We start from the raw sequence: 12,570 nt of genomic DNA on the forward strand, positions 1-12,570 counted from the left end.
TTGAGAGGTTGGTCAGCCATTAGAAAGATGTTGCGTTATTGAGTCATGACAGACTAGATGTGAGTTTCTCCTCATGCTCTGTCCTTCCACTCTCCCTCATAAAGAAAAACAAATACCTTCAACTCCTGGGAACCACATGAGGGAAGAAAGAAGAAGGTTATAACTATTACTTATGCTGTTACGTCACTGCTGCCATCTTCTTCCGGCTTTGTCTTCAGCATTCACACCTCTGGATCTCATTACGAATGTCACATTTATACATTTAAAGCATACCTCGGCAGAGTTGTGCAATGAGCTACAAAGACATTAAAGCCCCACCCTTTATCCTGTTTCTCCTCCATTTCCTCTGCTGCTCACTCGGTTATACTATTACCGACATCATTTACAACTACAGGAAGCAAGTAGAAGTGAATTCATACCCTCCATTTGGCCTTTGCGAAATTCTTCTCAAACTGGGCACACACGCCATCCTTCAGGTTCTTCTCTGATGCACCGTTCCCTGCAATCCTGACACAGATGACACACAGCATATGCGTGAATGCAAGCCCTTGCAGATCCGTGCAAAAATGTTTGCATCTTTGTGAACACATGCACACAATTACCATTCATGCCAAAGAGCATCTTGTGCTGTGATTCTCAGCATCTGGTCAACATCCATAAGCCGACAGACAAGCTCTTTAGCTGAAAGAATGGCAAGAAAGTAGAGTAGAGAAAGTGAAATTTAATGATCTGAAATTATGGATATCTGTTAATGTGAGGAGTCAGACATATGAGGCCAATTTCGATAAAGATGACAACAAATATTTTACTAAATGGTGTTGTTGACATAAGGTTACTAATGGGTAAGGGTATAGATGGAAACTGAATTAAGTGTTTAATGCCATCATGTGGTGAACTCATGTACCTGCAGGTGAAATGTCATCCCAGTAGGGAGAATCAAACTCAAAGTCGCCAGCAACAATGCGACAGAAGATAATGCGATTATGCAGATCTGTGTTCTCCTCCTCTGTTTCATCATAAAAAGGAGGGTTACCTGATAAGCTGTAAAACAGAAAAAACACACAAGGAGACAGAAGAAGGGTTATTATTTTGAAATCATGCAAACAAGTTCAGGATATATCCTTTAAAAAAAAAATCAAGCAAAGCAATTTTGCATGCAGCTCAGTGTTGTCTTGTGAGGCTTATATTATTGCTTTTGTAAATGAGTCACGGACACTCACAGTATGAACATGATGACACCCACAGCCCAGCAGTCCACAGGACGGCCATACCGGTGACGAGCCACCACTTCAGGAGCTGAGAAACAGCAAAGGATGGAGTAGATATAGAGAGTGTATAAGAGGCAGACAGAAATAAATGTGCCGGCTTGTCATTTATAACCCATCACACCACATTCATAATTATAAACTGCACAGACAACCTCCCTTCCAAGACAAGCTCCCCTTTTTCACTCTCTTTTTCCCTCATCTATTTTCCATCAGGGCCTTCATCCCCTTTCCTTATTTATTAGTTTAATTACTCAACTGAGCGTTATGAATAACTGTCCTGGCCTTTCACCAGAGAGAAACGGGCCAAAGCACAGCTCTGCACTTGAAGTTGCCCCCGCATGAACCTCAGAGACACAGAGAGGAGCGAGAGAGTACACAGAAGACGAGTGGAGATGAAAAGAGAGGAGGGACTGGAGGAGGACAGGAGATGCACACTTTCAGTTCTGTTTATGTGGTTTTCTGGGTTTCAGGTTTTCTTATTTTAACCAGAAGAGTGTATCCCTTCATCATCATCATCGTCATCGTCATCAAAAACACAAGAAAGTAGAGAGTTCAAAAAAGTAAAGAATGCCCCCATGCTCATATTCACAACAGAAGGTAAAGCTAATGGAAAGATGTACAAAAAGGTGAGAGGCAGAGAGAAAAAGAAAAGTAAAGTTGAATATCTGAAAAAAAAAAAGCCTCACATAGTGGTAAAGAGAGAGAAACCTACCCAGGTATTCTGGAGTTCCACATGGCTCTGTGATGGGTCCATTCTCAAATCTGGACAGGTAGAAATCTCGTAGAACTACTTTGTTATGGTTGTTTTCTGTGTAGTACATCAGGTTTTCCAGCTGAAAAAAATAAGGCACGGAATAAGAATTTGCACAAAAATTCACATAAAGTCCTGTCATTCAGCCTGCCATGAGGGGACTCATAGCTAGTCAGATCAACACCAAGTGCTCATCATTTGGATAATCACTCTTTTACAACACTACTGTAACTCCATAGTATAGCTGGACGCTACCTTTTCTGTTACTACATTTGACAAAAACAGAAAGAAATGCATAGCTGAAGGGCAATGTCTCATTTTCAGAGTCATTTTAGAGTTTTCTCTTTGTATAAAGAGGTTAAACTTCTGCTTGTTTCTTTGTCTTTCATACCATCAAACCGTTAAATACTCAGGATTAAAGTGATGATTAGTCCTGATGATGAGCTGATGTCCATCAGGTTTACTGTTACACTCTCACCAGTGTACATTAGCTTTGTGATCCTGTGTACATTTAGAATACATTTTTACACAGTGTTGATTGAAAAAGTAAGTCTGGAAATTGTTGACTTTGTGACATATTTGGATAAGCAAACATTCGAAATGGAAACAGTGCCGACAGATAAAGGGTAATATAGTCACGAAAAAAACGCATGAAGTTGACACTTTGCAATCATTTTCATAAATTAAAAAATAGATGAGTCACATGGAAAAGCAAGTACACTCCTACATACATGGAAGCTGTCTTAATTAAACCTCTGACATGCAGGATCTGGTGTTTTCTTTGCTGGTGAAGTGTGTGGCGTTGTCATGCCAAGATCCAAAGAGCTCTCTAAGTCCTTCAAAAAAAATTGTTTTGGATGCCTATGAGTCTGGCAAGAGCTCTAAAAAGTTCTCTAAATTATCTGCAGTAAATCATTCCACTTGTGGAAAATCATCTGCAAGCGATTTAGATTGCAATAAATTTATGCAAGCCTGATCACCCAAGAAGCCTATGAGCAAAGCATGTGATGCAAAAAGAAGTCTAACCCAAGTTTCAACACAGGATCTTTAGGTATTCTGCAGCTGTTGGTGTCAAAGCGCATGTGTGTACTATCAGAAAGACATTGCACAAGTTTGGCCTGCATGCCAGGAAAAGCTGTCCAAAAAGAACATGAGGGCAAAACTACAGTTTGCAAATGATCATACAGACATAGACTAGAAATTTTGGAGCAATGCGCTCTGGACAAATGACTCATTGATACAGTTGTTTGGTCATAGTAATAGCAGACATGTTGCATAGTGCAGACCAAAGGCAACCTTGACAGTGGTGGAGATGTTGTAGTTTGGGTTTGCTTCACTGCCTCTGGGGTTTGGCAGTTTGCAGTCCTCAATTCAGCTCTGAGTTCTACAGTTCTACAATTCTACAATTTCATTTAGAAGATGCTTTTATCCCAAAGTGATGTACATCTGAAAGTAGATACAACACAAGCAAGGATCTAGTCAGGAGAAAACAACCTGGATAAGTGCTACGAAACAAGTTCGAGAGTCATAATAGGACCGCGGTGTCTACAGGCAGTAGATGTAATAGGATTTTTTTTTGCAATCTGTCAAGCGCAAAGGTGTTCAGTGAAGAACACATATCAGAGCTTGAAGATAATGTGAAGTTATCTATTTGAAAGCTGAAGTTGTACCTATCAAGAGGACAATGACTATTTTCACAGACAATTTTGACACCTTTTACGTGTGCAATACAGGCCACTTGGCCAAATGGACACTACCTCACAGCACAGTTTCATTTATAACCCAGTCAACTGCATTTTGCACGCATGCCTATTTATCTGTTTACCACTGGTAAACACTTGTGTATATTGTTTTTATAGTGCTTTACAATTTCCCTTATTTTTCTGTATTTATTGCTTACAACCAGGACTCCATCTCATGTGGATATGTGTGTTGGTATCACAATGAAGAACCTTGAATAACTGAATCCTAATCACACTGACAAATCCATCACAAAATGACCATAATAGCTATGGAATGGCCAAGTCAAACCCCGGATATGAATTTCATAGAAATGTTGTGAGGGAATTTGAAATGGGCAGTACATGCAAAACAAAAAAAACAACTCTCAAACATCTTGCAACTGAAGGATTTTTGCACTGAAGATTGTTAAAAAAGCAAACTCATGTCAGATAATCATGGACACATAATACTAGCTTCTGAGGCCGAGGATGTATTTCTTTTCACACTAAAATAATAGTCCACAAATGATTGACTAAAGCAAAATCTTATATTATCTTTATCTGAAGGCAGTGCATGAAAGTGAACAGAATGTTTGCATCCAAATATGTCAACAATTCCCCAGGGAAGTATTTACTTTTTCCACATGACTTACATCCATTTACACATTGAAGTTGCAAAATGAGGTTAAAGTTTACAGTCAATTTGCTGTACTGAGTTGCAGTTTTGTGTTGAGCTCTTGATATAGGAATGAGGTCAAATTAATTCACAATCTTGGTTTCACATGTTAGGCATTTTTAAATCAAGACGAAATCAAATCCAGCGCAGACTTACAGCAGTAACATACAAAAACCCACTCAAACTGCAACAGATTGTCAGATTTAACATTTCAGCGTGACTATTGGAATATCCTACAAATAATCACACACCAGTATTGTTTTTGGGCAAAGAAGGATAAAAGGAAATGTAAGGCAAAAATAACAAAAAAAGCACGCCTATTGGATTAAAGAAAGCATCCTGAATGCTCTTTAGGAATTAATTTATTTTCTACACTCATCTGGATGTCATTTTGATTAAGTTTCATAGGCTTACAGGATACTCCAAACCACATAGACTCAAATAGAATTCAGTCTATTACCAGTAGGGGGAGTCTGAACCCCACTAGATGCTGTTGTTCCTTCTTAATGGCCTGATAATGAGGGCTAAAGATATGAATCCATCTGCGTGTGTGTGTGTGTGTGTGTGTGTGTGTGTGTGTGTGTGTGTGTGTGTGTGTGTGTGTGTGTGTACTTGTACTTGCTACATGGTGAGAACCATTTTCTGCATTTAACTATCAAAGTGAGGACATTTTTTTACAAAGTGAGGACATTGTGGCCGGTCCTCACTTTGAAACAGCCATGTTTGAGGGTGAAGACTTGTTTTTAGAGAACAGGTATGAATTGAGGTTTGGTTAGGGTTAGGGTAAGGATTAAGTTTAGGCAATCAGTTGTGATGGTTAAGGTTAGGGTAAGGCTCTAGGAAATGCATTACGCCTATGAATGTCCTCACTAAGATAGAAGTACAAACATGTGTGTGTGTGTGTGTTTATCACTAGAGATTGTGTTAAGCTATAAAGACGGTGTTTACTCCCATGATAAAAATGTCATCAAATGTTCAGTCATTAACTGAGATGGCAGAGCAATGCTTTTATGTGTCTCCACAGATATTCAGTTGACGACTTAATATTGCTTACTACGGTGGGAAGCCGAAAAGGTCTACTCACTCTATAAAGTTTTCTGTTTTCTGACTGTATTTTTTAGAGAAAGTCATCAATCTATTTATATCTTGAAATACTGTAATGGCACTCAGCACACATACATACACACACCAGAAATGTAGGAACAGGCGGGAAAACAGTGAATGAGTACCTTCAGGTTCCTGTGAACTATGTTGAGCGAGTGCAAGTACGCCACAGCTTCAAGGACTTGTCTGATGACATTGGAAGCATCTCTCTCCGTGTAATTCCCCTGGTCCAGAATCCAGTCGAATACATCTCCTCCCGTGGCGCTGCACGCACCCCAACGGAAACATCAGTACACACACATTGCCAAATTTGCTACTTCTCGACACTGTAAATCACTTTAAGCTTTTTGGTAATTCAGTTATCATGTCCATTAGTAAGGCTAAGTGCTTAGCTACTGCTGGCCTAAAGCTACCGATGCTGAGCAATTAAAACTTACTGTATCAGGTCATTACTCTGAAAGACTCGGTTTACTGTGGAGATAAACGATGGAAGTGATTATCACACTATTGCCCTCAGCACTACTGAGGGCAACAGTGTGAGCTATACATAAAGAGCCCTATGCACACGGAGATGACTGCAACCACTCTGAGTGCAGCTTGTCTCTCTGTAAGTCAATAACGCAACAGGAGTACTTTGTTCACTCAGCGTCAGCCAGCGTTATTGCTTTCAAATGAATGTGGAAATGTTGAAATGTGAAAGTCACAAGTGATGCAGGCCAGGTGGGTTCTTGTGTATCGATCCGAAGCTCTCCGTAGAGACTCTGACATAGCAAAGCAGTGCTTCAGGAGCACCGAGTAATGTTGAGTGTTACTAAGAGCAAATATCTCATCAAAACTAACACCTTCCCCTGTTGCTGAGGGGAGCAACAGAGCACACAGTAATAAGAGGAGAGACTCTGCCCCTACCCTCGAGCTGATGGAGATGTGTGTGTGTGTTTTTGTACATGAAAGTACAAATAGGACACACACACACACTTAAATACACGTAGTCAAGAATGCTTACACAAGAAAGCCAAATAGTGAAGAAAGGTAAAAGAAACACTCACAGTTCCTGGATGATGAAATATTCTTTCCGCGTCTCAAATGTATCTATCAGCTGAAGGATGTTTGGATGATTGACCCTGGAACAACAACAAAAAAAGGAGTCCCACACTGTAGGATGTCACACACAAGTGAAGGGTGCTGAATATCCTCTGTTCTGGCCTTTATAAAACTCATGTATTCAAGCAAAATCTTCAAGTCAGTGCAGAGCAGAACATACAAACACCTTATTAACCAGCATGTTTTGTGAGTTATTTGAAATTTCCAATAACCAAACACTCTCTCATTCTCCTTCTCTATGCCTTTCTCCATTGCTCAAGCATCCATCCATCTGTTCACAGGCTGATTGCGTACAGTTTCAGGATCATGATTTCGTTCTTGGCAGCCTTGCGGACTTTCCTGCCGTCTTTCTTGAGGAATTTCTTGCAGACAAACACCTTGTCTGTTTGTCTGTCCTTAGCCAGGCACAGCTCGCAGAACTCCTTCCTACGCAGTTGGAAAAAAAGAAAGAAAGAGACAGAAAGACAGACAAACTGAGAGAGGCAGAACATTTAAATACAATGCCAGAAGAAGGATGAAAGATGTGGCCAGAGTGAGAGCACGTAAAAAAGTCTTTGGCTGTTGTTCATCACATCTGAGAATAAAGACCAAAAGAGACAAAAGCACAATATTCAAATTAGGGAGACAAAGTACACTGGCTGTTTTGGTGAAATACAGCGAAAGAATTTAATTGGGAGACAAGTCGTAGGGTAGAATAAAAGGGTTGTAAATAACAAGTCTGAACCGGGTCTATTGCTACCATCAGCTGGGCATAGTCTGGTTCTGAGCCTTTGGGGCTTACAGTACTTCAGCCAAATGAATTTTAAAAAGTGGTGTGACACAAAAAGAAATTGCAATGTTTCATACTGAATCTTTAATACCCACCTGATACTATCACAGCAAATTATCCTTCCCATCTTGCTTTATCCCACATCAAATGATTGATGAACCTCATGTAAAGGTGCATTCAGAATAGAGAAAGAAACACTTTTGCTTGTCTTGCTCTAATAAATTGTCCCAAAGATGAGCAAATGCTTGAACTTCATTCTGACTTAATGTCTTTTTAAGTGTGTGTGTGTCTCTGTGTGTGTGTGTTATATAAAAGATGAGCAGAAATCTCTGAGGCCAGATGCTGATGTTGCCATATGGCCTCTCACACTGATTGGTATTTGTGTGTGTGTGCTGTTTGTGTGTCCATATGTGTGCGTTTTCAGTGTGTCAAGGAGAAGAAGAAAATGGATCGTTTTCAGCCGGTTAAGCAGCGGGGTGATTTGCACAGATCTTTGAAAATCTGTCCAAATATATTTCTTTTTTTCAGGCATGTCACAAAACATTTAGACAGAATAAATTATAGACTTTGAACAATGTGTGTGTTTAATGAACTGTCATGATCAAAAATGTTCCGACAATCGGCTGGATGAAACTGAGAAAATGTGTGTCGAGTCTGTTCCACACTAGCCTCATGCTATTACCTTCTGCCATTCCCTCAGTGAGAACGTTTGAAATGCCAAAGCAAATCTGAAGTGAAAACGCTCAATTTGAAATAATTCATGAAGGGAATAAAAACTATTTGGGATTACTGAAATGGGCCCATAAATTCTACATGGGGAGAGGAGGGAATAAGGCAGCAGAAATCCAGCCATAAAGCTTTATGGGACTTACGCTCGGAGGACTTGTCCAATCTCATATTTGTCTGTGACATCAGATATGCTATCGTAAGTCCGCCCATCTCGCAGGGCAAGGCACCCAAATGGCATGACGGCATTCACCTAGCGAATAAAGAGAAAGACATTTCAATCATTGCATTGCAGGGGAGAAATAAAATATAAATGATTTTGATGACATCTTTAGGTAACAGACAGATAAAGGGGATTGCAGGGGAGCATGGGCTCGCATGTTAAAGAGGAATAGTTAGTGATGAAATGTTATGAAAGCCTCCAGGGGTTGACTCGGGAGCGATATTACTATTACTCTCGACAATATATACTCTAAGTTGGAGAACCGCATAAACAGCCGAGTCAACTTCTGAACGAATCTGGATACTAACGCTTCTGGCAGCCTGGTTGCGTGCCAGCCTTGTCAACAGATACTAAGCTACCCAGTAAGCTTCTCTCTACTCTGCTAAAGTCTACAGATTCTGTGCAACGTCTGTCAAGTTCAAGTCAAATTTTGTTTATAAAGGGCAGCGTCCCTGCATCCCCAAAGCAGCTGGCTTCTTTCGCAATCACTGCAGTCCTGAATACCATTGACAACACTTAATGACATGGGTTTTTTATTTTTTTTTATCTTTTAGTTGACAGCCAGTATGTGTGTGTGTGTGTTAGTTTTGATTCATCTTCTGATTGAGATCAGTAGTTCGTGACCTTTTTGAACTCGCTGTCGCTCACTTTAAATCTATCATTTCACCTCACAGGAACTCCCACTCATAGAACTCCACGTACTGTACATATACTGTATGTAATCACAGGAATGGGGGATGTTCTTCCTTATATGTATGTATTTCACAATCACATTCTTCCTATCAAAAATAGTGTGTGACCCCCACAGGAGGTCCCAAACGCCCAGGTAGAAAATCAAGGTTCTAGATAGTGAATCAGCAATCAATATACCATCTCACCACAGTCCTCAGGCAATCCTCACCCACATCTTTTAAACACTCCTTCCACTGTAGGAGACAGATTCCCTGGAAGCTTCACTCATCCGTCCTCAAGGTCCTTCTCCTCCACTAAATGCCCGACTTAACCACTTCCTGTTGGACATCTCATTTCTATTGCAGAGTTTATCTTCCGTCTCTGTGGGGCTTAGGGCCACATCTAGAGAAGTCGGCACAAAGTCGAGAAATTATGCGATGGGAGGGAATGGGACATCTGAGAGGGAACTCTGATTAATGCGAGCGATTCTAGAGAGAGCGAGTTGTGCTGTGAAGACGTGGTTGTGCTGTGTGTAAGCGAGGCAGAAAGGAGCTGAGAAAAATAGAGACTGTGAAATGAGGACTAAGGACAGAAAGACAAGAGAAATCCTCAGAGGTGAAGATACGTCGCGAGTGCTAATTTAGGATTAAGGAATGCATCAGCGGCGCAAAATCCTCATTTGTGTGTGAAATTGTGAATATAGCATCGCCGTTGTGGATGATAGGGCCAGAGGTGCTTCTGGCCGACGGTGGAGGAGGGGCTGCAGAGTACTGTGTAATCCCAGTGCTGGCTCTAATCTCTAATCTGTACCCCTAATCCAGAGTGCATGGATACACTGCGTGTGTGATGGTGTGTGCGTGTGTGCATGCATATATGAGCGTGCGTCTGAGCAGATGCAAAGGTTGATGTCACATGTGCAGATATGAGCAGAAGGGTGTGTGTACATGTGTGTCCATATGCACGCACTTGTGTGAGTGCAAATGCCCCCTTGAGGATAGTGTGGCTGTTGGAATGTAGCGCCAGATTGAAAAGGCCCGGTTTTGCAAGAAGATTATGCAAGAACAACAACATTCCCACGACAAGGTCCAGGACGGTGAAGGTGAAGCTGGGCTTGATGTGATCAGAGCACATCAATCCCTGTGGGAACAAAGTGTACCCACTGAAATAAAGTAACAACTACAAAGCACAAAATGTCGTTGTGTCAGTTGGGGTCACCAAATATGCTGGCAAATAACTTCTGAGATGCTAACTTTGAGGAGAATTCTTAAAGTCTGTCCTCACTGGCTCCATGCTCTTTTTAGGTTTAAAGTTACTCTGATTTTTAAGTGTGATGTCTTCATAACAGCAAACAAACAACATCAGGTGTTTGCTGGAGCTGCTTAAAAATCAGTTTCGACCCTCGCACTTGCATCAACTTTTTTCCAAACTTTTCCTCCTATTTCATCTACAATCATTATATCTGTCAAATAGCAACTCCCAGGAGGCTTTAAAGGTGGATGTCTTCATAAGGAATAATAGATAACTGCCTGTGTTTTAGGTGTGAAGAGCGTTAATCAGTTTGTTGTCTGTCCTTTCTTGTAGAGATACAGTTTGGCTTTTTTTCTCTGCTTGTGCCAATGGAGATTGTTCCTCCAACAAAAAAAAAAAAAAAAGAAACCTCAGATGCCATAAAAAACACATCATACCTGCAGAATACTGAGTCAGTACGGGCCTTGAAGTTGACGAAGAGTAGGAGGAGATATGGGAGGATTTCAGAAGAAAGGAGATGAGAGGGGGAAGGAGTGGAGAAAGATGGGAGATGAGGAGAAAAGAGGTGAGAAAAGATGGGAACAGAAAGGCAAGGAGAAGAGTGCGCACGGTGACTAAGTGAAAAGGTGGATGGAGAGAATAGTGTACATGAGAACAGAACAAAGTGTAAAACACAGAACTGCAGAGGCAGATTGAGAGTACCTATCAACCTCACAGCTTCGCAACTATGTGTGACTGAATGTTTGCACAGGTGTGTGAGTGTGTACATGTGGGTGCAAGTGTGCATGTGCTAACAGGCTTTGTGTGGTAATGCACTGTGTGACTCATTGTGATGAGAGTATGAAAGGCTGTCCCCAATGTCATAAAACACTGGAAGGCATGCTGACGGAGCAACCTCTCAGCTACACAAATTCAACACACACATCTTGAATATCAGCCAGATTTTTGCATGCACAACAATCTTAGAGAAAATGGAAGAAATGCAGCGCAACACAATGCTTCAGCCACCACCGATCTCTTGGCAGTAGGTGTTACTTTGCACCTTCTTTGAACTGGACCGTGTTCTGTGTGCTTTGACATTTCAGCAGCACAGTTTTTCAGACATGATTTTAAAATTCGGCACTTATTTGTGTGTTTGCTCACCTGTTTGTTTAAAGGCTGCAGTTACCAACTTTTCACATGTTCATATAAGATGACTGAGCATCCCTACACACACCCATGGGTATGCAGTGATACTGACCTTTTAAAGTAAATGTGAATATATAATTTCTTGAAATTATGAAGTCAGACTGCATATTGGATTACAAAAAGGTCTTGTATGATCAGCAAATATGCTTCGCGGCACAGTAAATCTAGCATTTCAACAAGGCAAACCTGTCTCTCGTCACTTACAAGTTGGTCCATTGGTTCTTTCATCATACTGTTTATTTGAAAAAGTATCGTTTTCAGATCAGAGACCAAACAGATGTCAGCCTTATATCACTCAGCTGAAATAAAGGATTGTTTTAAGGATATGTGAGGAGGGTTTGTGACTACAGGGTTAACTACAGATGGAAAATTAATTTCTCCCATCTATTGTCATCCCATTATGATCAATATGTGTGATGGATGTCTATCTTCAGTGTGTGCAGGTACCACATGTTTATTCACTGCGGAAATCGTTAGATCCTATAAAGTATCAACGCCTCGATGTTCCAAATAAAATTCTACTCACATTGCAACTGACTGTAAAAAAGAGGTCATAATAACTGACATAATGAAACAAAGCTGGACTAAAAAGGGGGATTATATGGATGTTCATTCACTTAAATTTGGCTTATACATTTTAAATCAAAGTCTGTTTTGTATACGGATGTAGAAATGCCATATGAAGAACAAGGAAAACGATACGCCTTGCTGCACATTCTGCTTCAGCCTTTGAAAGGCACACCCATTAACGCACACAGCCGCACACAAACTCAGGTGTGAAAGCGCACCGAGCTATCCGAGACATCACACTTTATCTTCAGCACCTTAATTCAAATTGCTTGTGCATGTCTCTGCATCTGTGGGTGTCTGTGTGCTTGTTCACAAGTGTTGTGTTTAGGCTGCAGCAAAAGCTCAAAAATGAATCAAATGGAATAAAATATCTTTTTATCAGCTCAGAGGGGAAGCGTTTCAGAGGCTCTTGGCGTCAAGGTTATTCTAAGAAAATCTGCTATTTACTGGCACTCGTCTCTTTAGCCAGCCTATCCTATTAAGCCTGTGCTCAGTCCAACTCTTGGAGGGAAAAAAAGGAAAAAAAAAACAACCTTCCTTTCTTATCTGTATA

The 12,570-nt window shown here is 40.8% G+C and overlaps 1 protein-coding gene across 1 annotated transcript in view; it reads right to left on the reverse strand.

Annotated features, from left to right (window-relative positions):
- camkvl (CaM kinase-like vesicle-associated, like) overlaps nucleotides 1-12,570 on the reverse strand; it is a 43,631-nt gene that overhangs the window by 3,692 nt on the left and 27,369 nt on the right. Inside the window, exons 2-10 of the mRNA XM_022191802.2 lie at nucleotides 8,263-8,369; nucleotides 6,916-7,047; nucleotides 6,567-6,641; nucleotides 5,646-5,784; nucleotides 1,981-2,101; nucleotides 1,221-1,296; nucleotides 905-1,041; nucleotides 603-681; nucleotides 420-507 (exon numbers count right to left, since the gene is read on the reverse strand). Coding sequence (XP_022047494.1) covers nucleotides 420-507; nucleotides 603-681; nucleotides 905-1,041; nucleotides 1,221-1,296; nucleotides 1,981-2,101; nucleotides 5,646-5,784; nucleotides 6,567-6,641; nucleotides 6,916-7,047; nucleotides 8,263-8,357 — 942 coding nt within the window. The 5' untranslated portion in view covers nucleotides 8,358-8,369. The remainder of the gene's footprint in view (nucleotides 1-419; nucleotides 508-602; nucleotides 682-904; nucleotides 1,042-1,220; nucleotides 1,297-1,980; nucleotides 2,102-5,645; nucleotides 5,785-6,566; nucleotides 6,642-6,915; nucleotides 7,048-8,262; nucleotides 8,370-12,570) is intronic.

This window comes from Acanthochromis polyacanthus, chromosome 6, assembly GCF_021347895.1.
Source record: "Acanthochromis polyacanthus isolate Apoly-LR-REF ecotype Palm Island chromosome 6, KAUST_Apoly_ChrSc, whole genome shotgun sequence".
NCBI classification, from domain to species: domain Eukaryota; kingdom Metazoa; phylum Chordata; class Actinopteri; family Pomacentridae; genus Acanthochromis; species Acanthochromis polyacanthus.